The sequence below is a fragment of the Crocuta crocuta genome, unplaced genomic scaffold, assembly GCF_008692635.1.
Source record: "Crocuta crocuta isolate KB4526 unplaced genomic scaffold, BGI_CrCroc_1.0 scaffold113, whole genome shotgun sequence".
Lineage (NCBI taxonomy): Eukaryota > Metazoa > Chordata > Mammalia > Carnivora > Hyaenidae > Crocuta > Crocuta crocuta.
Window position 1 is genome coordinate 2,504,607 of NW_027530368.1, and position 25,109 is coordinate 2,529,715.

Here is a 25,109-nt window from a genome sequence, read left to right on the forward strand (position 1 = left end):
CCTCCCNAGGTGAGCACATGCATGTGGAAGAAAAGGCTAGTGCATGGCCGCGAGGCTGTGGCCCTGGGCGGCTCTTGCCATCCTCCATGCAGGGGTGGTTGCGGGAAGGTGGGTCTTCCACGGGCACTGACACCACGTACCCCCCGTCAGAAGCCTCTGCTGTCCTCACCTCTCAGCCAGGCCCTGCTGCTTCTGCAGAATGCTGCCCTGAGGGCCCCCCGCTCTCCTGAGGAGTAGCACCCCCCTACCAGTCAGGAAGGGGTGAACACAGAGCAGGTAGGGAGAACAAAACAGCAGAGAAAAGGAGGCAAGTACTTTTGAGCCAATCCTGCCATAATGTGACTGTGCCAATGACCAGCTGAGCGTGCCTGGGTCCCCTTTTGAAAAGCCCTCTTCAAGCTCACCCTGCCCCACCTCTCATCGGACCTTGTGCACTTTCCCTCAAGACCAAAACTACCCACCGCAGCTCCACCCCCACGCTTGCTGGAGACCTGGTAGAGATGGGGTCTCCCAGGTCCCTCTCTGGACTGGCTGCCCCAGCCCAGCCCCAGCCCAGCCCCAGCCCTGTGGCCTTGTCATCTCATAACCTACCGACTTTGTCTCCTGGATGATTTCTGGTCAGGCTCCCGAATGCAACTTCGCACGAGCTAAGGGGGCTCCTCCTTGGGAAAGGGGTTGGCAGATCTGTATAGCTCAGGGTGATGGTGACAGAGGGTCAGAGGGCCATGCTGATAAGATAAACCCTGGCTTGGCTGTGGAAAACACCATGAGGGAAAACTTTTGGCCAGCCTCCATCCCCGCCTCTGCTGAGGCCAGAGGAAGGGAGGCCTCATCCACAGACCAGCTCATGACTGGGGAGGAGGCTGAGCTGGGTCGCACAGCTAGGCCAGTGGCTGGGCTGGCTGGGCCAGAATACAGGCCATACCTACAACTGGTTCTCTAGTCCTGGTGTACTGGCCTAACCTTCTTCTGGCCACTTCAAACATTCCCTCAGGCTCGGGAAGGGTAGCCTTTCCCCATGGATGTCTTTGTCCCATTCCAGAGAATAATCTGATGGTGCAGGGGCCAAAAGCCCAAGATGTCTAGAATGGCTGCTGGGTCAAGGTGGCGAACAGCCTCCTTTCTACTTCCTGATTGTGAGCTGGCTTGTTCTCTGTCCTGAGCCCCTGGTCTGGGAGAAGAGTGGGGTCCTGAGAGGAGACGGGCCAGAGGACAGAGGCAAGTGCTTTTCCCAGCCCTGGGCTGGGTGTGAGTGAGGCACCAGCACATATGCCTTGGCCACACCAAGGGGACTTTGCACTGTCTTTTTAACCTTCTCAGAAAATTTCTCAGTCTCTGTCGTTTATGTAATACTAATGCGCTGTGGGCAATAAATGATGGATTTAAAGCATCAGGGCTTGGCTTTGTGGATTGTGGGTGGGAGCAATGGGGAATGGAAACACAGTGGGGTCAAGCCATGGCTGCCTGAGGATTTTGTGGGAAGCCCCCCGAGGAAAGTGCAGACCCCAGGCTCCAGGAGGGGTCAGGCCATCTGGGAGGCCCAGAGGGAAGGGGAGAGGAAAGGGTGGAAGAGCATGTGAGGACAGGAAGTTGGACAGAGGGCGTGGTTTGAACTCTACAGAAGGAACCTTCCTTTACAGAAAAGGTGCTGAGCACTCACTAAGGCCCCACTGCATGGTCCTGGAGGAGAGAGGGATGTTGGTAGATTCTCCAACATCGGGGCGGGGCGGGGATGGGGGAGGGGACACAGAGAGGGAGTGCAGGTGGGAGGGGCACTCTGGACTGCCTGGGAGCCCAGAGAGTCTTCACAGGGAGGAAAGAAGTGGGCCAGGTAGAAAGGTACCAATGTCACAGCATGTGTGGAACTAGCCCCAGGAACTCTGCCTCTTCCTAACTTCCCCATAGTTCCTCTTTCTGGCCCCTCTTGCTCTAGGGAGCCCCCAGAATCCCTGGGGAAGCAAGGCCTGAACTCTTCTCCAGGACCTCCAGACATCTCCCACCCCTGCAGGGAGACATGATGGCCTCCATGTCAGGGGACCATGTAGTACACATCCACGGCCGGGGTCAGGTCAACCCCAGTGCCAGCCCCAGCTTGGCCCCAGCACGGTTGTTTGACCTCTAGCCAGTCACTTCCTTTATTTGCCCATTAATTTGGTCACATGTTTATGGAGCACCTTTTCCAACAGAGCCTTGGTGTCTTTAGCCATAAAATGTCAAGAACAAGCATCACTTGCTGGGCTGGCATAAGGATTGGAGAGACCAGGTGAGAAACGCACCCAGACTCCTCTCTGGCCTGCCAGGTGTCAAGAGGACTGCTGCCTCCCCTTACCTGTGCACTGGGCCTCCCTAGGAAGCGTGGGGTTGGGGAGGAGGGATGGGGGTGGGGTCTGTTCTCAAAGTGATACTTCTAGGTCATGGGGCTTCTGGTCTCTGGGGAATTTCTTTGCTAAGAGCCCCACTGGCCACAGCCCCCATCCGGGCGGAAATCCTTGACTCTCAGGACAGACACAAATCCCTCCTGGGAGCTGTTTGTTGTTTTTAGCTGGTTTGGGGGCTCGGCTCCTGCCCAGCCCGGAGATCATTAACACTCCAGGAATGTGGCCTCCCTGGCCCCATCCCTACCCGCGGGCCCCTAGGGCCTCCCTCCTCCCACTCAGGCCCTGATTAGAAGGAGAGTCAGAATGCTAGGGGATAAGGACAGTGATGAGTGACTCTTTCTCAAGGCCCTGGGGTACCTGGGGTGATTTGCAGGATGGAGCTCCCTCAGTCTTCCAGAGCTGCTGCTGCTCCTGCCATCTCACCCACACCCCTGCCACCTTTTAGCTCCTTAAACAGAAAAGTGTCAGCCATTCCCGAAAGGCCTAACCCCCACGTGCCCTTGCTTCCCTGCAGTACCAGGAGTCTCCTGGGCAGTGGCTGAAAAATGTTCATTCACTTCTCGTGTCCCACCCCAAGGTAGCCGCTGGCAACCTCGTCTGAGTTTGGAGCCTGGCTCCTTCCTGACAAGGACATCTTCTCAGCCAGAGCAAGAACCTGGGGCCCCACCTCACCCCAGTTCCCTGGGTCTCGTGGAAGGGTAAAGGGAGGGAAGGAGAAAGAGAAGGTAGACAAATGGACATCAGACAGAGGCACCAGGTGCCCCATGCAAATCAGGTGAGGAAATGAGGGAAGGGGGCTGCCACCAGCTCCCTGCTGCCCCCCCCTTCGCCCCTGAGCTGGTTCTCCTTCTCTCCACATGTAAGCCTGGCAGACGGAGGGGCAGTACAGCCAGGCCCTCATTCAGTCTGGGGGTGAACTGCGAGAAGCTCAGCATCAGGGAACAGGGGCCAGGACAGGATGCTGGAAATAGAAGTGCGCCAGCCGCTGTAGGACAAGGGGCAGCTGGGAGTCACTGGAGCCTTTAAGTAGGGAAGTGGATTCATCTGGCAACAGAATGGAGCATATCGTGGACTCAGGCAAGACTGCTGGGGAGACCAGGGGAGAGTCAAGGTGAGGGAAGACAGAGCCTAGGGGAGCCTGGGAGGAGGGGGATGGGAGAATGAGGAGATTCAGGATTGCTCAGCTCTAGGTGATGGTGGGGAGGGTGGCAGAGAGAAGTCAGAGATGGCCCCAGGTTCCCGGCTCAGGCAGCCGAGGACATGGGGTGCCATTTCTCAGCTAAGGAACAGAAGGGAGAACAAACCTGCAGGCATTCTGCTTTACACGTTATTAGAGGTCCCTGTGAGATGCTCAAGTCGAGGTGTCAGGGGACAGTTGGGTGTGCTTGTTGGGAGCTCAGGAGGCAGGTGGGGACGAGGTAAGTGGCTTGGCGTGATTAGCTCCTTAAACAGAAAACTCTCCACCCAGGGGAAGTATGTGGGGTGAGAAGAGGAAGACCTGGGAGAGAACAGCCAGGAGCCCCCACCTCGGAGGCCTGGCCAGAGACAGGAGGCTGCTAAAAAAATCAGCCATAAGAAGGGTGTTATGGGCTGAACTGTGTCCCCCTAAATTCAAATGCTAAATCCCCAACCCCCAATACTTCAGAATGCAACTGTATTCAGAGGTAGGGTCTTTAAAGAGGTTATTGAAGTAAAATGAGCTCAGGTGGGTGAGTCCTAATGCAAAATGACTGGTGACCCTATAAGAAGAGGAAGTTTGGATACAGACAAACATGAAGACAGCCATCTTCAAGCCAAGAACAGAGGCTTCAAAAGAAACCAACCCACTCTGAGCTGGTACTCTGAACTCGGACATCCAACCTCCAGAACTGTGAGAAAATGAACTTCCGTTGTGTAAGCCGCCTGGTTTGTGGTGCTTATCCCAGAAGCCTGAGCATACTAAGGTGGGGGAGGGGGGGCTAAAGGAAGTGAGGAGAGCATGGGACCCCAGAGGACAGGAGACGAGAATGTGCTGGGAGATGAAGCAAGACAAAGACCAAGTACGTTCCTTGGAAGGACCTGGAGAGAATAGCCTCAGTGGAGTGTGGTCAGGGCAAAAGCCAGATCTCTGTGGGCTGAGAAGTGAGTATACCTCCGAATGGCTGCCAGTGTACAATTAACTTGTAAAACAAAGGATTTCCAAGAGATTGGGTTGCGAGCTGGGCATTGAGACGCGACAGTGGCTGCAGCACAATGTGGGGGCTAAGGAAAGGCTTCAGAAGGAACACTGAGGCTTGTGGACATGAATGAGTGAGAGGGGAGGAGCCTGGGGAGGCAGGAGTGAGGACTCCGGAGGAGGGCGGGAGGAGAGAAGAGTCTCAGTGGTAACAGGGAGCAGGTGGAGAAGATGGGCTGGATGCAGGTAATGTGGGCCTGAGGGAGGGAGGTTGGAGGGTGAGAGACTAGCTTGCCTGGCCCCCTCCAGATATACTTTGCACCATTCTCCATCCGCTCTCTGTTCCGGGAGGCTGCCTCGTATGGACTTGCCGTCTGGCTCCCGTGGTTGGGAGTCTCCAGTGGGAAACTGAAGGATCTGAGGAGGGTGACACTGGGGGATTGATGCCCCTGGCCTCCCCCGCATCTTTGGGCCTTCCGTTCGCAAAGGCCCCGGCTCCTATCTGGGGCTGTCTCCATCCATCCATCCTTTTGTGTTCTGGTAACTGCTCCTGCCCCTGCCCCTTCAGGCCCCAGGGCTGTGGGCCATTGTCATTAGCCTTGTGGCATTAAGCATCTCTTGTTGGGTTCCCCAAATTTGTGAATTGTTCCTTTATCCAACTCTCCTCAGATTGCCCCATTTGAAGGGACTACCTCTTTCATCCGGGCCCCTTATTGCTATGAAGGTGTTCCCTTCCAGCGCACCTCATTTCTCTCTGGAGATGGAAATAAGGTCCTCTGTTGAGGGTAAGCAGAAGAGGTTTGGGGAGAAGGGTGACTGAAACATCCCCTGTGGAGAACGGGAGTGGATTTATCAACAGGGGTGAGGCCTCAGCTGAGGCTGGGACCTTGGACTTCAAGGAGTGCCACCCAGCACACTTACAGGATGTCCCCCGGACTCCACTGCAAGGGCAGATGGGGAAGCAGGTTCAAGCAAGTTCACAATTTTTGCCAGGAGGGTGCAACAAGGAACAGTGGGACCAGGAAATGTCCGAGAGAGAATAGAGGGGCCCGTGGCCCGGAGCGGGCTGTGCGGCCAAAGCACAAACATAGGAGAAAACTGAACGAGTGAGAGGCAAGAGCATGTGGTTTGATAGGGAAGGACATCTGAATGTGTGGTTAGAAAGAAGGCGTGACTCTAGGCTCTCATAAGCCCTGAGAGTGAGTGGTGATGAGGTGAGTAGGAAATGAGAGCCTGGGGCGTTGGGTGGGTTGTTCATGGAGACCCCCAGGTCTCGGGGAGGCAGGAAGACCATGAGCTGGTAGCCACAGTCTGACAAATGAGGGGGTATGGCTGGGACAGGCAGCACACCCCGCCCACGTGCACAGCCGCACGCCCACACACACCCACACAGTCACACTCGCGCGCACTCGCCCACAGCCCTCCCAGACACTCCCAGACACCCTCACATGCACTCACCCTCACACACACCCCAGACAGCAGATGGGGCGCTCGGGTAATTGGTTAAACCTGTTCCCGATGTCTGGCTCCGCATTGGCAGCGCCTGTCTGACAGGAAAGCTGGCTGGGCCTGCACCACTCAGCCTGCTGGCCTCCCCGCCCCTCCCCCTACAGGGCTGCCCGAGAGCAGGGGCTCCAGGAGAGGCCTGGGGGCGGGGGTCGCCTGGCTCCCTCCTGGGCAGAACCCAGTTGACAAGCGAGGGCTCCATGTAGTCCCATGGGAAGCCGTCACAGCACCCCAGAGGAGGAGCTGGTGACAACCAAGTGCAGAGATGCTGAGAGCACCAGCCATGCCGCTGTGGATCTGTAGGGACTAATCTCAGAAAGTTCCACGACCAGAGTGTAAAGATCATCCCCTGAAGCTGATGCGCATGGCTTGGGCCACAAGAGCTAAGAAACCGTGTTCCTGCCACTTAAGCCACATGGGGTTCTTACGGGCATCATCAGTACCTCAGCCCGTCTGACTCTGCAGGGCCTGGGAGGCCAGCCCAGCTGAGGGGATGTGACTTGGCCAGGCGGAGAGCCTGGCCAAGCAGCCCCTGTCCACCTGTCTCACTCTCGCAGGGCCCTGATCTCCAAGAGGAAGGAGCAGTCGAGGGAGGGCCGGGAGCATCGTTCCTCGGCTTCTTCTCCCCTTCCCGGCTGCATCTGTGTCTCTTCGAGAGAAACTTTGGTTTGTTCCCTGGAGAGGGCCCAAAAACTCCCAAATTAGCAAACCTGGCAAGCCGGCAGCTCAGAAAATAGTTCATCCTGATTCCATGTTTTTCAGGCTCACAGAAGCCTTTATTAATGAAGTCACAACACCAATATTTACCGTCTGCAGGGAGAGGCACAACAGGGGNGCCTAGGAAGATTGGCAGGTTTCCTTGGGTCCTTTCCAGCCCTTTATCTGGATGACAGGGGCTGCTCTGCTGTGATCCTCATGCACCTCCTCCCCCACTAAGTGAGAGAATCTTGAGAGGAACAGCTCGCCCATTGCCCTGCCCCCGACCGGTGCCAAAAAGATGCCTCCCCTTCTCACCCTCACCCCACCTGTGTGGACATGCTCCCCAGAGGTTATCTACCTGCTTGGCAGAGAGAGTGTCCACCCCGAGGTGAGGACGCTCAAGATGCGAGGAATGTGTTTCCTGGTTGATGGGNGGGAGAAAGCCCTTTGGTTTCTAGCACTGACTGGACCCAAGTGAGATGCCGACAGTCTCAGCAAAAGGACCTTCTGTGCTTGGATCCCTGCATGGGCCCTGGGCAGCAAGTCTTCAACATTGACTTCAACATTAATCAAGCCCCCAGCACATTCCAGCAGCCAAGAGAAGCATAAGTAAAGGCACAGAACAGGCAAAACCCTATGGCTCACTGGGGGACGGAGATGACATGGACAAGACTGAAGCCAAGGGCACCAGGAGTGAGGTAGGAGAGGCCAAGAGTGGGAAAGAAGTGGGGGCAGGGTAAGGGGCTTAGGAAGGTGTGACATAGTCCTACCTGGGCTCAAGGAAGAGAACCCTAGCCACAGCCTGGAGGTCCTCCTCTGAAGGGGCCTCATCCTTGGCAAACCACATAAACCTCATTATGTCCACCATTCCTTCCCTCTCCTCCTAACCCCCCAGGAGCCATGTACACTGCTTCCCAAGGTTAGAAACCTTGGCCATTTGTCAAGGTGGGCAGTCCTGGAAGAGAACAGGTGGGGAGAGGAGTCATCTGTGAATGTGTTGGGTTCAAGGTGCCGAGGGGCCTGGAGTGCAGCAGATGTGGGCAGCCGGCTCGGGGGTCTGCAGCTCGGCAGAGGCTGGCTGGAGAGAGTCTGGGGAGCCAGGAGAAGTCGCAGACATGGATGCAAAGCCCTAGGAGGAGGGCACAGTCAAGAGGCAGGTGGGGCAAGGAATGACCCTGCAGAGGACAGGGCCGATGAGGCACGGTTGAGGCAGGGGAGGACTTGGAGAGGCAAGAGGTAAAGGTGTCAGAGGTACTGGAATAAGGCAGGGAGGGGTATGGGAGTCAAGGAGGGAATGGCCAGAAGATCGGGGTGGAGGTGGGGCCAAATAGGAGACAGATGAGTTTGGCCCCAAGGGGTGGCGGCGATGGGTGATGTCAGCAGCAGCAGCAGGGGGTTGGAGAGCTCGTGGGAGGTGAAGAAGTGGAGATAGGTCTGGACGTCGTAAGGGAAAGGTTGTTAGGAATACAGGTCTTACTTTTTAAGGATGAAGGACACGTTGATGTGTGACAGCAGGAAAGGCAAGTGAATGAGCAGAAGGGCAGGTGGACTACAGAGCTCTATTAGGTTCTTGTTCTTTCCTGGCTGGAGGCCCTGTGGCCTTGGGTGGGGACGGCTTACAGGCTCAGCCTTATGCCCCATCTTGGAACTTTTCATCTACACAGAGGGGGTCTCTGGGGACGGGTGCACATCCTGGTGGAGCTAGGACCTGGGGCCAGCATGGTCAGGTTCTGTGAGTGGTGCCCCCCTCAGCTCCCAAGTGTCCCTTTTTCCTCTAGTGTCTCCTCAGCTGGAGGAGCCACCAGAGTCTCTCAGCATGCAGAAGTTTGCATGTTCTCTCTCCAGCAACCCGCACAGGCCTGTTTCCCACCGCTCCACAAGCTTGGAAACACTGAAGCATGGCCTCCCTTAAGACACAGGCTGGTCCTTCCCTATGTCTAGCCTCCGTTTCTCTTGCTGTACAGTTGGAGCTAGAGACCAGGGTGGACCCCCAACAAAGGAGAGAAGTTAATGAATTGGATCTCCAAGACCCCACCCCAGGCTCCCAGGCGCTGCACAAGCTTGCTCTGCTGGTCCCCACTGGCCCCCAGAGCCGGAATCCACCACCCAGGCTCACAGGCTCTGGGGTTGGAGCTGGATGCCCATGTCATTAAGAGAGAGACTTTTATTATTCCCATAGGGAAGGGAGATACAAGGGGATCACTAAGAACTACAGCGGGTGCCTGGAAAATAAATTAAAACAGAAACGCATCAAAACAAACAGGAGATAAGAGAAATGGAGAACGGCTGGGAGGCTGCAGTGGCTGGCGGCCCACCCAGGCAGGCAGGCTCTCTGAGGAGAAGGTTGAGCAGTCCCAGGCCTCAGCCAGCCCATTTCTTGTCCCTCCGGCAGTGGTGGCCCCAGGCTCCAAGCCCTGTGGAGCCGTGACTCGAGGCCTCCCCGAAGCCTGGCCGGGGAGCGGCCAGAGTCCAGCCGGGCCCACCCAGGGGCCTGGCCGGCAGCGAGCAGATGCTCTGCCCTCACGGATCCGTGGCTGCCCACCCTAGTCATTGGAGGTGACATCGATGTCCTCCCCGTTGGCCTGCTTCGTGGCAATGCGCCACCGGTTGATGTGGTGGGAGCCCTTCTTCTTCTGCTCAGACTCAGGCCCCTCTTCCTCCAGCTTCTGCCGCTTGTACTTTGTCCTCCGGTTCTGGAACCACACCTTCACCTGGGCCAGGGAGGGAGGGGCAGAGGTAAGAAACACCCAGGAGGCCCCCAGGACAGGTACTGGGTTCTCAGCACCCAGGCTGTGCCGGGAGCCAGTTGGGGAAACCAAAGCCAGGGTCCTCTCCTCTGGCCAGGGGCCACCTGCTGGGTCCGGAAGACTAGTCTTCCAGATGCGAATGGGGTGGGGCAGGGAGAGGACACAGTGGGCCGCGAGGGGCCACCTTCCCATCCACCTATCACAGCGGGAAGGGAGCAGTCATGGAGCTGCCGAGCATCTGGTAGCCACAGCACGGCAGAGGGGAGGAACCCAGGCTCTGGAGCCCAGCAGACCTGGGTCCCTACCCATTTCTAGAGAAGAGATAATAATTGCTCCTTCACGAGGCAGAGATGAACAGTAAGTGGGAGAACATATGAAAAGCCATCGCATGAGTCCTGAAGAGCTCCCTGTGGGCCTGATATAGACCCCACCTCCCAGGGTCCCCCTATGTGCTTTGCAGCACAAAGAAGCAGAGCAGACATGGCTATGTAACCAGGAGGTGACGTCCATCCCAAGAGCAGTGCCCGTGACAGCCAGAGCGCTCCCGGAGTCACGGAACCCTGACACTCAAGGCTCCGACTCCCACACCATCTAAGTCAATCTGTCTCACCAGGGGACCCTGTGAGCAACGTCAGGTGGAATTCCCCCCCTCCGCCCCATCAGAAGTGGAGCTGGACAGCTGGGAAGGCTGGTCCCTCCGGTGGCAACGCCTCAGGGTAGTCTCACATCCGCCAGCGAGGCCGCCGCCTCCTCAGACACAGGGGTGTCTGCAGCCCCACCTGGGGCAGTGCTCTAAACTTCCCGCCCCCAAAGCACTGGCCTCTGCGGCTCATCCAAATATGGGAACAGGTTATATGGGGGAAACTTCAGGGGACAGAAGGGAGCTCCTCTTTAAACATAGAGGGTTCCCCACTTCTGTGTCCGGCAGTGAGAGTCCTGACAAGGGGAGGATTCAAACAGTGGACAACTATCTTCTGTGATGGGTGGGGGGAGGTGCTTGGAGGGAGGAACAGGTCTACAATACTAAGCTCACCTCCTCCAGGAAGCCTCCCAAGAGGATCAGTCCCATCTCTAAGCAACCCTCACTTATCCCACTTCCCCCAGAGTGTGCTCAGTGTCCAGGTCACAGCATTTAATATCCTGTGCGTGATCTAGGAGGGTTGTTGCAGCTTCCTAACTAGTCATAGTGCTTGGGAACTGTGGAGAAAGCCTCACTCAATCTGTCAACTCCTCCTGACCATGAAGTTCTTTTTTTTTTTTTTTTTTTTTATTTTTTTAATGTTTGTTTATTTTTGAGAGAGAAAGAGTGTGAGCAGGCAGCGGACAGAGAGAGAGGGAGGCACAGAATCCGAAGCAGGCTCCAGGCTCCGAGCTGTCAGCACAGAACCCAACACGAGGCTCGAATTCACAAACAATCATGACCTGAGCTGAAGTTGGACGTTCAACCAACTGAACCACCCAGGTGCCCCCTGACCATGCAGTTCTTTACTTGGCCTTACAGAGCCAGGCCAGCACCCCCATCCTCAAACTAGGTGATGGTGAGTCTGGGTGCTGATCCTTTGCTAAGTTTCTTCCCTATTCTAGGCTTAAGTCCCTCATCCATAGGAGAGATGTTTTCTGGGGCCCCTGCAGCTCCACGGCACATCCTAGGCTTTTGCTCCAGAGGGTCCCTGGGGGAGGTGACACAGAGATGGCAGGGTTACAAGGCATGGATGGTTTCCTGAAAATGACAGCTCATTTAAAAAGCAAGCAGGTGCTGTCTACTGCAGCTGGGTGATGTAGGTGTCCATGCCAGTGGTAACTGGTAAGTCGTGTGTGTGGAATGATGGTGAGTACCTTGGTCTTGGCAGCAGCAGTGACTGCTGAGGGGAGATCCTTGAGCCCTGGGTGGGGCCAGGGGCAGTCCTCAGAAGACTACCCAGTCCAGCCCCTAGTCCCTGAGAATGGCTGAGAAGCACAGGTCTTAGCCATAAAGCCAGGTAGTGACAGCCAAAAGCAAGCAGGCCCGGCATCTGGACCCGGGGAGCAGTTGCCTGCCTAGGACACTCTACCTTCATATTTCCCAGACACTATCCCCTGTCTCCTTCATGGAGTCCACCCAATCCAAGGCTTCCCCTAAGAGCATGCCCTTCCCAGGGTCTGCCCTGCCCCTTGCTTTTATAGCACAGGTTGGGGGTGGGGGCAGCCAGCCAGGGACAGAAGGAGATGAGGTGCTTGGCCTCGTGGATGGTGTAAGAGGTTGATCTGCTTCCCTCATCTCTAGGGTAAGGGACAAACCTATCGCCTGCATGTCTCCCCTCAGGTAGACAAGGGATAATGGCAGATGCTCTGGGTGCACGACTTCTAGATTCTATAACCACCTTTCCTTGGGTACAAGGCTGGCTGGGCCCTGGGTGGTTCTCAGCACAACTGCGTGGCAGCCAGCCTGGTCCCCGCCCCCTATCCTGGAGCCCACTGACACTACACCAGCCAGTAGGTGGGTGAGCTCCTGTGCAAGGCATTTGTGTGTGACTCAGGCCTGGATGCGGGGCTGGGGCGGCATTCCTGAGAGCCCACGAGGCTGGCCAAGGGCTAAAGCGCCCCCAGCCTAGTGATGGGGCAATCTGGGGAAGCCCTGAGCAACACCAGGGCCTAGGGCCCTTCCTGCACCTTCTTCCTCCCACAGAACTCCCAAGTCTCCTTCCAGGAAGGATGGATGGACCCAGCCTTGCCACAACATTGGCCCAAAGAAAGTTTCTGACGGTGGAACTCCAGGTGCAGGATATGTTTTCAGGCAAGGGCCAGCTTCCTGGCACACCCAAATGAAAGGTGATTCTGAATATTTTCTCCATGAAAACGACGGGGGTCAAGGAGACAGCTATTTAGAAACAGGGATGCAAACTCTCTCCCTAGGCAGACTGGCTATCTTCTGAACAGCCTTAGGCTGAGTGACCAGATGCTGTTTACAAAGACTGTAATAACAGGGGGATGCTTCTGACTTCATAATATCAGTGAAAATGGCAGGATGCAGTTTGGGCACAGTGTGATCACAACCATGGGAAAATAAAATCTATGCATGGGGGGAAAAAAGACTAGAAGGAAATGTACCTAAAGTGTGGGTGACATTTCTTTCTTCTTTCCACTTTTGACTTTTTGCTAATGCATTACTGGTAACAATTTATTTTTTACTTAGAAAAAGACTGGGCTCTGAGTGTAGCAGGAGACAAGAGTGACATCCCATCACCTCTCTAATCCAGCCTCTGGGGTCACCCCGGGAGCCCTTTCCCTAGAAGACAGAGACCATGGAAAGGAACCAGGTCATTTAGTGTGGCTACCAGCTCTGTGGGCGCTGGCTTAGGGGGCTATGCCTATTCTGCACCTGCCTCCCTACAGTATCTGCACACGAATCCCCAAAGACACAGTTGGGATGTTGACTAAAGGAACCCCTCCCCCATCTCTGACTCCCCTGGGTGGGAGAGAGGTTCCTTGTGGTCTCCCAAGTCCCCATCTCACTGAATGTCTCCGTTTTTCAGATTAGCCAGATCCTTCCAAGAATCTCCACTTTTGCCTGAGTTACCCACCTGGGGTACTCTTCCTTAGCCCTCAAATTTCTGCTCAGGTCTCAGGTGTTCCTAGGCTGGACCTGCCCCATTGCCCGTCTGTACTTCCTTAGTACTTTTCCCTGTCGCAGCAACAGAGGTGACCCCAGGAGTGTGTTAATTTATTTGCTCGAACCTCTGTCTCCTCATCAGGCTGTGAGAACCTGGAGAATCAAAGCAATGTCCGTCTACTCTAGAGTCCATGTGGGCATGTTCCCATGTGTTCAGCAAGCTGGGCAGAGGTGAACTGACCTGCACTCTGCTCTTGGCAAGAGATGCCGAGGCCAGAACTGGAAAGCTGAAGAAAATCAATGGTGGAAGGATTGAAATCTAATCAAAAAAGGGGTTTGGGAAGTGCAATTGCTGGAGAGATGGGTTTAGTTCCGTGGACACTTCTATAAGAGAGTCAATTCTTTTATTTTAATTTTTTAAAAGATTTTTTAAAGTTTTGTTTAAGTAACCTCTACACCAAACGTGGGGCTTGAACTCACAACCCTGAGATCTAGAATTGCATGCTCTACCCACTGAGCCAGGCAGGTGCCCCCAAGAGGGTCAAATCTTAATTCTCCATGTTGCAAATTGGATTAACCACTTCCAGGGAGAATCTGGGGGAGGGAGAGAGATCTATTGCTGGGGGGCACAAGGGTCACCATGAGTCAAATAGGAAGAAGAAGGTGCTGTGGATAAATGGAGAAATGCATGCATGCATTAATGTATTAAAACACTGATTGATGTATGTATGCATTGATAAATGAAAGCGTGTATTAACGAACAAATGAATGGACAAAGAAACTAATGCTCAAGCCAACTACAGCTCCAGCCAATTGTTTCAGACTTTACTTTTGAATAACCTATTTGGAATGAACCAGATTTGGACCCTTCTTTTCTACTAGTCCCCAACTTTAGTCCCTCCCAAAGGGAAGAGTCTGTAGCTCCTCCCTGCATACTTACAGGCAAATACTTGTCCTCAAGGAGTTCCAACACCCTATCAAGATAATAGCCCTTTCCATGGGGATCCATTTCCTATTATTTGATCATATGAGCTACTCTCAGGGTCAAGCCCAATGTCATGAGCATCCTTCACCCCACCAAACTGAGGCCACCTCTGACTCCCCATCAACCACAGCCCTAATTCTTCCTAAGCCTTCTCGTCTCCTCCTCTGTCCAACCACCCTGGGTGCTTGCCCTCACACTCAGAGAGAAATCACAGATTCATCTGTCTCCTCAGCGCCAGGCCCTAGAGAACCACTCCGGCCTCCCTTGCCCTGTCCTGCCTCCCACTGGACTCCTGAAATATGAATGATGCAGAAATTCTTGGAGAAGAGCCAAGACTTAAAGAAGGGATGAGTCCATCTCAGAACTGACAGTGAGCTAGCAACAAAGGGCTCTTGACCTTTCCCTAAAATTCAAGTCACCTGTATTATCTCCTTCTCATTCATACCCCCAAAAGCAGAGCTTTTCAGAGCAGGAAGGGAACGCAGGAAGTCTCCTTACCATGTGCCTGGGGGGAAAAACCCATAGACAGGTAACCTTATACTCCTTTTTTCTAAGACCCTCTCCCACCTGTTCTTGGGCCCCAAGATGGTGACCAGACTTGACAGCTCCCACTCCATCTTAACTCACCCACTTTAAACCCTCCCCTTCCTTCCCACCAACCTAGAATCCTATGCATCCTTCTGAGCCTTCTGAGGCTGAGGTCTCCTGGGAGCTTTCTATCCATACAGGTCTCCCCTGGCACCTTCCTCAGCCCACTGTCTGACTTCAGGGGGACTCTAGTCACTCATCCTGTGCATATCCCACAAGTGTGCACACTTTCCATTTTGCTCCCACCACCGAATGAGGCATCTCCAAGGCTAAGGACTACATTTCCACACTCCTTTCCCTCAATAGCTCAACTGAACTTGAAGCCTGAGAAGGTGAAGAAACACCTGCTGAACTGGTCAGAGCAGATGAGGCAGCTGGAAACACCAATTGATCATCCTGGAGCAACCGAATGCTTTCTCTCATTCCCCATAAAACTCAAGTGTCACCCCTGCACATGCACATAAGCACCCGAGCTGCCGTCCATGCCATGTGTATATACGATATCACCTGACCTTTGGGCATCATCTCCCTTTGTGGCACATGCATGTTACGCACACCTGTTACACACATTCACTTGCACTCACAGCTCTGATCTGACCCAAATCCAGGTCTGTGCCACCAGCACTGAAGCTTAAATGGACATCATTCAGTCATCCAGGCCAGACTCTGCGGCTGCGCCACAGCAGTGAGGAGCAAGTAATTAGAGCCAGAAGGGAGAACTAGCCCTTTCCCAGGACCACTCCCTCCACTTCCTGGATTCATCCACTGCCATCCCAGTACAAACACCCTCTCTCAACCAAACACACAAACCTGCCCCGACAAAGAAGCCCAGGTTGCCCACCTGCCAACACTCCATACTAAAGCTTTGAGTATGCAGACACCCCTGAGCTCTGGCTGGATTAAGACCCACATGTTAATTTCCTTAACTCTCCCAGAAGTTTTATCCATGGACTGATGGAGAAAATGAGATCCTCTAGATTAAAATGCAAGGGAAAAATAGAAAACAGAGGGACAGGAAGGGGTCAGTGACTGCAGAAAGCTAGGGAAATGACTGATAAGGTTAACACATGGATATGAATACAATCAAAAGAAATTTGCCTATTCATTCAGTACATGTTTATGGAGCATCTATGCCTTGCTGGTCATTGAGCTGGACCCTAGGGCATAGAGAGAAATCAGAAGGCTTGACCTTTGGCTCCCAGAGCTGGCCTGTTGTTCATCAGAATCACTCAGAGAGCTGTTTTAAAAATATTTCCTGGTTCCCATCCTGGGACTCCTAAGAGAATCTCCTGAATGGGGCTTGGGAATCTGTATTTCAAGATTTCTTTCTGCGATAAATCTAGCCAGTTCACAGAGCGACATTTGGACATGATAGATAATTAAGCCACAGCAAAGTCCTATGTGTATTATGATATATGGGAGATGTACTGTGAGCTCTGAGAACTTGCGGGAAGCATTACATAGAAACAGAGAGAAGCAGAATGTAGATGAGCCAGAAACTCAGGGCTGGAAAGAACCACGGAGTTCATTTCATTAAATCTTACAGATACAATAAACTGAGGCCCAGAAAGAAGACAAAGGCAGAGCTGATGACATGATAGGTAAGCACTAGCAGACATCTGAAGATGCATCTGTCAGTAGCTAACTAGATCTGCAGAGATGGAAGCTTGAGGTGGACGGTAGATACACAGAAGATAGAACAGATAATATGGAAATAATCAACAGTTGGGTAAATGAGAGCTTTTATTAGGAAGATTATAATTAATAGAAAATATAAATTAACTAGCTTTGGACAGGCAGTTTAATGAGAGCAGACAGAAGTACATGGCTAGACATAAAACAGCTATCTGTGATGGACTGGAGAGCCCTGAGAGGCAAATGTAGGTACTAACAGTAGAAATAGATGGATGGTAGGGGACTGATGAGAGAGACTGTCGCTTGACAAATAGCTGATAGCTGGAAATGACGGGTAAGTTTGCCTGATAAATACTGAAAGATAGATAATTAGTTAAATATACAGCCTAAGTCCAAATGATAAGCTACCAGAGGGACAGAAAGCTCTGATGATGAAGGAGACTGGATGGAGCAGAAGAAACACTGGACTAAGACAGGAAGCCAGGTTTGGGGGTTACTGTAACACTAACCTGCTACACTACTTTAAACAAAGAGAAGGGATGAGAATTAATATTATTGGAGTTCATATTAGGTGACTTTAATCCTTAAACAATCTATTTTCTGGATGAAAACATCAGAGCTCAGAGAAGTTGAGTAACTCACCCAAGGTCACACAAGATAATGAAATCCAATCTGCCTGCCTAGGGAGCCCTGCCCAGTTGGTGTCTCTTTCTCAGAATCCTCACCTGAATAGATGAGTCTCTAAAAGGAGGTTTCTCAGGCTCAAACCTCCCTTAGTTCTACCATGGCTTTTTGTTCCATATGCTAAAACCAGCTCACTGATAGAGCAAGATTAGACATAAGAGTTTTGATAGTTAAGCTGGATATATTAGTCTATCTGGTTTTTGCTTTAAATGTATTTGAAACATAATGAAAATGAAAGAAACAACCATTACATTTATTAACTGGCATTGTTGGGAGCAAATGGGCAGCTAGATCTAGTTTGAAAGAAAGTTAATAAAAAATGTTCTCACTGAGCTAAAAAAATTGAAAGTTTAAAAACAATGACATTATTTCAACAAGTGTTAATCTGTGGGTGGGAGGATTATAAACCATTTTGTTTTCTTCCACTTATGCAATTAAAATTTAGTAACTAATACTTTTTAAATGATGTCCAGTATAAACACCATTCTTAAATTGACACCTTGTTTTAGACAACAATTTTAAAACACTCCCAGAAGGGAACAAGGGTATTATTTTTTTTAACTTGTTTTTTTAACATCTTTCTTTAAAACATTTTAAAAATTAACTCTATTGTTTTGTAAGCTTTATCTCTGCAGTTAGGAGAGCCCAGCTAGCAAATCTGAAAAAGCAGGGTCCTACAGTGGAGTCCAGAGCAATGCATTGATTAAATGGGGCATCAGACAGATAAGACAATAGACACCAAAGTGGGACTCCAGGACCAGCGGGTGATGTCGGCCAGGAGAACTGGGGAGGCAGTTAGGATCTGAGCCCCCTTCCTATCTTCACTGCTCCGCAGAGACCCCGGGATGCCCCCTCAAGATCCCGGACTGAGGGTAGTGGGTGGTGGTGTAACAGGGACGACACTAGGAGGGAAGGGGAGAGGACGAAAAAGAGCCGGCGGGGTGGGAGCTGCTGGGCGCGCGAGCAAACCTCTCTGATTTGCAAATCTGGGAGCCGTCAGGGACGGAAGGGAGTTAGGTCTCCTGAGGGCCATTCAGACACTGCAATCCGCCTCCAGGGCACCAGCCAGCCCCTCCAGCACGACGTACTCCAAGGGACCAAGAGCTTTGGCGGTGCCTCCAGGGAGCATTTACGTATGGCAAGGTCTTTACTTACAACAAACCCAAATCTGCCTCCCTATAACTCCAATCTAGTTCTTAAATGTTTTCTTTTCTTAATTACCAATTACAAAAACACTACACGGTAACTGTAATTTCGCCCAGTTCAAAACCCCTCCGACACCACTGGAGTTTGTTCCTTCCCCAGCTCAACAGCCCTTCAGGTGTTTGAACACAGACCCTGAGTCCCAGAATCGACTTCCCCACCATTCCCTGTCTGCGCGCCCAAACACCAGGTTCCAGAGCCCTGTCCGCGCAGAGATCAATGCCACCCTGGGACCCCAGGCAGGGCCTGCCCCTTCCTGGCTAATCTCTGCTTCTCGTGTTTATAGCCTGAGGACACGTGGGTTTTCTCCCACATCCGCCGGTGGGCAGAGAGGCCTCCGCCAGCTCTGCCCATGCCAAGCCAAAGCCGCAAAGCCAGTGTGGGAAAGGTCTGGCCACCCCACAAAACTGCGAGCATCCCCAGAAGAGGGGCGGAAGAAGGGCTGCAGTAGCCACAGGGCTGAGACGGCTCCAGTGGACTCAGGGGCAGCTCAGGAGTGACTGCGGCGTGGGGCTCCGCGCCCTGCCGCCTCCTGAGAACCTGGCGCCTTCTCTGGGCTTGCACAGCTGACTGGGGAAATGGTTTGATTCCAACCTCCTGGTGGGTCTTCAGGGCTTGACAGAAGTCCTGCGGCCTCCGCGAGGCTAAGCGCAGCGGGAGGGAAGGGACTCTAGAGCCTGGCTTAGCGGAAGGGCCGCCGGGTGTTGGGGGGGGGGAGGCTTTTGGAGCTGGATGGGACAGAGCCCCCGGGGAAGGCGGGGGTGAGACTCGGGCTCCTCCTGCACCTGCCCGCCCCCACCTCCACCTGTGCTCCCCGGCGGAGCGCAGAGCCCCGCGGGGTGGTTATTACCTGCGTCTCCGAGAGGCTGAGGCTGCCGGCCAGCTGCTTCCGCTCGGCGCCCACCACGTAGTGGTTCTTCTCGAAGGCGCGCTCCAGCCGCAAGAGCTGCGAGGGCGAGAAGGCCGTGCGGATCCGCTTGGGCTTGCGAGCGAAGGGGCCGTGCAGAAGCAGCCCGTCCTGGGGCACGTCGCTCGCTGCGGCCGCGCCGCCGACGGCAACACAGCAGGTACAGACAGAGAGAAGGGGCGCCGTGAGCCGCAGCCCGGCTGCCGGGCCGCCCGAGGGAGCCGGCCAAGACCGGCCCTCTGGCCTGCAGGCAAACGCCCTCGGCGCTCCGCTACCCTCTCCAATCCTTGACCCCCGCCCCCACTTCTCCCTTTCCCTCTTGCCGCCCCCTTCCTTAAGTCCAATCCCCTGTCCTCCTGACACCTCCCTAGGGTCAGACTGTTACCCTCGCAGTCGCGGGAGGCGTGGAATAGCAGAGCTGCGGATCACTCCGTTGGGCCAGGAGAAGGGCCCAGGCCTAGTGAGGCGCCAGCCGGCCCAAAGCCACAGCTCCTGGAGCAGCGCAAGAGGCCATGGGGTGGGAAAGCCCCTTAGCTCTCTCTTTGTCCACTTTGCCCTGTCCTATCTCCCTCAAAAAGGCCAAGAATAGAGACAGGGCTGGGTGTCAGGAAAGTGACATCCTCATGCCAAATACATTTTCAAGAACTAGAAGGTAGGTACCCAAGGCACTCTCTTTTCACACCTGTTTAAACCAGCCTTGCAGCTAAGCGATCAGGCTGCTAGCCCTTGGAAAATTCTTGCCAACAGGCTCAGGCTCTACCTTGCAAGTGGTAAAAATAGGCCAGCAGCTAGGTCAATGTCCAAGCAACTCCTGAAGGGGTAAGGTCGGGCTTCTTCCTCTCCCTTCCCCACCTCTCTTCCCTAGGCCTGCTGGTAAAGCCCACTCCCCACAGGAGACTCCTACTGCTCTCCGTGGGAAAAGGCCTTGCTTCATTCCTGAATAGTCCCGTGCTGAAGAAACACGTGTATAAATATCTAGATGTCATCTTTCTCTCTAATATATATAGATATAGATATATTGGTTTCTGCATGGGCGTGTGTAAATATATGCTCCAGCCTCCCTACTGTCTTTTTCTCCCATCTACCATACAGGATTTTCAAAGAGTGTGATTGTCCCTTGGCAAATGTTGGCCATCATGGGAACTCAGCTCCTACCTGCAGTAGGAGGGGCTGACACTGGGGTCATTGAGGCCGGGTGGTTAGGTCAGGAACTACAAAAGCCAAAATAAGCTTCCACCCACAGCTTCAGTCTCAATAAACCCCCCACTAGGCCTTCACACAATCTCTGGCTTGGTTGCACACGCTAACAGGCTTGAAACAGGCCCTTACATCACCCATGGATCTCATGGATCTCATGCAGTCGCACATAACAGTCTCCCTGACCCACTGACAATGCAGAGCCCTAGATGGAGTGTTTTCACACAGTTAGCTGTTGAGATTTGACTGATCCAATTAATTTCTTCAGAAATGGCCACTGGATTTTCCCGATTTGACCTGTTGTTTTGTTTAAGACAATTGTTCGGATCTCCGTTGAGATCTCCCATCTCTGGAAACACTTCTGTAAGTGAAGTAAGATCATATAATTGAGATGTTGTTGCTAAAACTCTCCAGGTAACTGTTCGTGTCCCTCTGCTGGTGGAAACTGATTGGCATTACTTTCTTTGGAGGACTTGGGTCCTTGGGGTTTGGACACCTACCCAGGTGAACTTAATTGCTGGGGTTTCCTGTGGAATAAGGTTGCTAGAGGGGAGATAAAGTCCCCTGACAATCACTTATCCACAGATCCATGTGGCTGGATCTGTGCAGCTACAAAAGGGAGTGGGATCATATCATGGGCGATGGAGGGAGACGGCCTGGCCCAGTGGGCCCTTCAAGGTGGTGGCAGGCCTACGGCTGTTAGGCCTGACTGAAGGCAGGTGGAGGGGACAGATGATCAGGGGAGATGGTCTGGAAGAGAGGAATAGGAGGAGAGAAAGGAGGAGCCTGATCCAAGTAGGAATAAGAATTAAAGTCTTAAGTGGGTACCAGTGTGATAGGCCAGGGAAAGGTGGGAGAGGCGAGTGGGAAGCAAATACTTCTTGTTAATGTTAAGTTGCTTAAAAAAACAGCCTTGTTCTGACCCTGGGTGAAGTCCCAACAGTGATTTTTCCTCTGGACAAGTGAGCTGGAGTGGGAAAAGTCCTTGATCATCTCAGGGTTCACAGGGTTTGGCCTCAGCAGCTCAACTGGCCCAAGCTGGTGAAGAGTGAGGGGGCAGCCTGGAGAGACCCTGTAGGTGGGAGTCAGTGGGTGCATGGGTGTCTAGGGCAGTCTGTGGCTGAAAAAAAACTACAGTCTGCCTTCGTGTGTGCGATGTGATGGCTGTTTTGTAATTCTGGAAGTGTGTGTGGGTCACTTGTGTGGTGGAGTTCTCTGTGTTCGTCTTTATAAACCCAAAGTAGAAGATGGAAGCAACAAGCTTCTCTGTCCTGACATATGCATGTCCCTTTGCCTCAAGTCTGGCTACTTTAGGAAAAGCTAGGTTGCATGGTTTATTGTAATGTTCTGTTGGGGCACATAGCATGTGTCCTTCAGTCTATGGCCACATGTATGTGCAGAAGCATAGGGGTCCTTCTGACCCAATCTCGAAGAAGCAAGAGGCAGGAAAATTACTCAAGATACTGAAAAGTGATGACATTGGATTTCAAAAGAAGCAAGGCCTTTCCCTATAAGAAAGAGGCAGTTTAGTGCAAAACTAACCATCCTGAGAAACTGATCAACAGCTCTATGTTTCTGTAAGGACACTAATGCCTTAGGTGCCTATGTGCCTGGTACCCTCTCATTATGGGTATGGGGCCTCAACCGTCCCTACCACAGCTTCAGTTTCACTTAACTGGACCACAAGAGCAGAACAAGCTTGGGGCTGGGGCGCAGTGTGGCCTGTTTCCATGCAGTAGTTCTGGCACTCTGTGGGAGTGAGCTGTCAGTGTCAGACAAGGATAGGTAGTAAAGTGGAGAGGGGCTGACTTAGCCTTCTCTGGAGCCAGGAGCAACTGAACCCCACCCCGTTTTGCTCCGGCCTCTCACTGCAGGGCCCTTCAAGGCAAGGACTGGCAGTAGAGACTCCCAGGAGTGAGGTGGCTGCAGGTGGGAGCTAGGGATCCGAAGTGCCCGGGCAAACGCTGCACTTTCTTCCGGAGTTGGCCTGGGGTTCTGGGTCGGCTGGCTGGGCGGAGGAGCCCGGGGCAACAGGAGGGAGAGGGCGGCCGAGCTGCGGAGATAACCTCATTCCCCCTCCTCCGGCCGGAACAAAGGCGCCCTTTGAAGCACCGGCGCATTACAAACGCCGATCTCAGAGGGTTGGGGCTTCCCAGGCCCCCTCCTGACGCTGTTCCGGGGCTGGAAAGTTCCCGAGTCCGGGAAATAGCACCGAAGTGCGGCCAACTCCCCGTCTCCGCCGGCTCCTCCCCTTCAAGCCTCGAAGGCCACCACCGGCTTCAGGGTCCCGCCGCCTGATCCAGACCATCCCATGTGGGCTCTTCCTCTTCCACCGCCTCGCTGGGCCCGCGCTGCCCGAAAGCGCTGCGCACGGAGCGCAGACATGTTCCTTTTCGTTCGGGTAGGGTTTCGCTTCTTGCATTAAAACGGGGCTGAAATGAGCATCGCAGAGACCCGGTTCTCTAGAAAACGCGGCGCCGGAGGGCCTGGGACGGCTCGGCCCGCAGCCCCAAGGCCCCGCTGGGACCGCAAGGCTCACAGCCGCCGGGGCGCGCACGGGGCTGCAGCGATGAAGACCGGACCCAAAGCCGAAACGTGTCAGGGTCCGAAAAGTCCTCCAGTGCCCAACGGATTTCCGAGTTCAAAAATTCGGCCACGCATGGCTCCATCTCCGCGTCCAGACACGGTTCTTGAGAGAAAAATCCAACCGTTTTTGCAACTCGACAATGTGCCCGCCGGACTGATGGCTCAGGGAGCGGCGGCAATTTCTGAGAAGGTTTTTCGGAGAATTCATCTGGCCTCGCTTGGCTGGGAATGCTCAGAGCTGGAGCTGGATCTGTCGAGAGGTGCCCGCGGGGACGAGGCTAGAGGCGGGAAAGGCAGCGCGGAGGGCGTGGGGGCACCGGGTCCGAAGCCAAGGGCGCCGCCGGGGAGGCCATCTCCGGATGAACAGAGACCACAGGACTTAGGACCGGTTCTGCCCTCTCCTCAGAGTCCCTGTCCCTGCACCATCCTTTTTAACCACGGGTCCCTTGCTGCCTGGTTCCGACGGTTCAAAAGCAGCCGCGTCTTGCAGATCGGCCCTTGGGTGTCAGGTTTTGAGACCCAGGCCAGGCCCCATGGAGTACCGAGGTGGTTTGCTCAGTTTTGAATAAAACTTCATTTATAGCAGTAAACAATGATTGTAATTGACAAGTTTCATGCCCGAAGTGGCTGACACCCTAGGCTTTTTTTTTTTTTTTTTTTGCCCCCAAGATGATTTGGGCAAGCCTTTCAAATCCCAGGGGAGACAAGTCTGCCCACAAAAATTCTTGTTCAAGTAATTACATTCTTTTATTTTGTGGGATCTGCTGGGTCAATTATCTAATGGTCAGATAGGACTAAGAAAATTGACAAAGCAGGACCGGGAAAGCGGCTCTCCGTGAAACAGTAATGCAGCTATAGTCAAAGCTTCAAAAGATCATTTTTCTTCTATTACCTACATAATGGTACCACGCATCTGGTTTACTTTGTGTAGACCGCGGTTTATCGTCAGATTACGTTGGTAGCCGAAGCTCTCTCTAGCCATATCCTTTTCATTTGTTTCACTAAAAGCCGGGTTACCTCGCTCTGAGTCCTAGAACCTCACAAAGCTGAGGTTCAGTCCCGTTTACACTAACAAAATAAAACTGGAAACCAAAGCAATTACTGCACAAATTAAGGCCATTCTTTAAAAAAAAAAAAAAAGACAAGAAAAGAGAAACAAACTTTAACAAATTCAAGGAAGAAAACGAACTCCAACAAATGCAACTCCAGTTCCTTCGGGAAAGTCAGATAATTGAAACGTGTGTGTGCGTGCGTAAGGCCAGAGGGGGATCTTCATTAGCAAACCTATTGCCCGGTGCAGAGGTGGGAGAACAGCCTGCCGACGACCTTAAAAGCCCTCTGCGCCCGCCCCCTGCCTGGGCGGACTGCCTTGGGTCCCCAAGCAGCCGGGCGGGCTCCCAGATTCGGCGCAGGGCGGAGGAAGCCGGTTGCTATTGCAAACCTTCCCGACCCTGGGTCTGAGAGGCACTCGTAACTTGGAGAAGTCGGGTCGAGGTTACTGAGAAACACCCCAAGACAGTGGAACAGTCCACACTGAACATTGACTCTCCAGTTTGCCCTCCCTGCTGCCCCTTCTTTCCACAGACCCGGGACACGCGGGTAGACTTTGCCCTGCTCGGACGCGCCAGCGAGGGCGGATATCTGGGAGTTGGTGGTGGGTGTAAGCCAAGTATGGTCTCAGGTCCAGCTGGGGCGGAGGGAGAACCGTGCGCGCTGCGCTCTCTGCACTGGGACTGGCTCCGCCGGGAGAGATTCTGGCAGGCCGCGGGGAGGGTCAGGAGAGGCTCCAAGGATGCGCCCTGGCTTGGTGTCCGGATCCGCATCGTTTCTGGGAAAGCCTGGAGGTCCCAACCTGGCTCTCTGGAAGGGAACCCAACACCGCGGAAGCGCGAATGGACCCGCCGCGGCTCTTCCACATTTGGGAAGCGGCCTCTGCCGACCCACAGCCTTCTTTCAACAACTTCTGAACAGCCCCGCGCGCCCCCGAGCCTCCACCGCGCAACGGCAGCGTGGGCGCTGGCCCGCCGCCTAAGCAGGCACAGCATGGGCACTCACCCTGGAAGCGGTGGCCGAAGAAGCGGTTCCGCAGGACCCAGGGGTAGAAGTGCAGAGGGTCCCGGTGCTGGGCGCCGAAGAAGGAGTGCGGGGGCTGCAGCGGGGAGGCGCCCAGCTGGTGCGCCGGGTGCACGGTCAGCGCGGGGTGGTTCATGGCCTCGGGGAACACAAGCTCGGGCCCACCGTACAGCGAGC

At 53.8% G+C, this 25,109-nt stretch overlaps 1 protein-coding gene across 1 annotated transcript; it reads right to left on the reverse strand.

Moving 5' to 3' along the window:
* Positions 1-8,884: 8,884 nt before the first annotated feature.
* On the reverse strand, positions 8,885-25,103 carry EMX1 (empty spiracles homeobox 1). The gene is made up of 3 exons (XM_077766190.1): positions 24,915-25,103; positions 19,020-19,204; positions 8,885-9,449 (listed from the first exon to the last, which is right to left on the reverse strand). Exons 1-3 carry the CDS (start codon positions 25,066-25,068, stop codon positions 9,282-9,284), a joined length of 507 nt encoding a protein of 168 aa, XP_077622316.1. The 5' UTR covers positions 25,069-25,103; the 3' UTR covers positions 8,885-9,281.
* Positions 25,104-25,109: the final 6 nt, after the last annotated feature.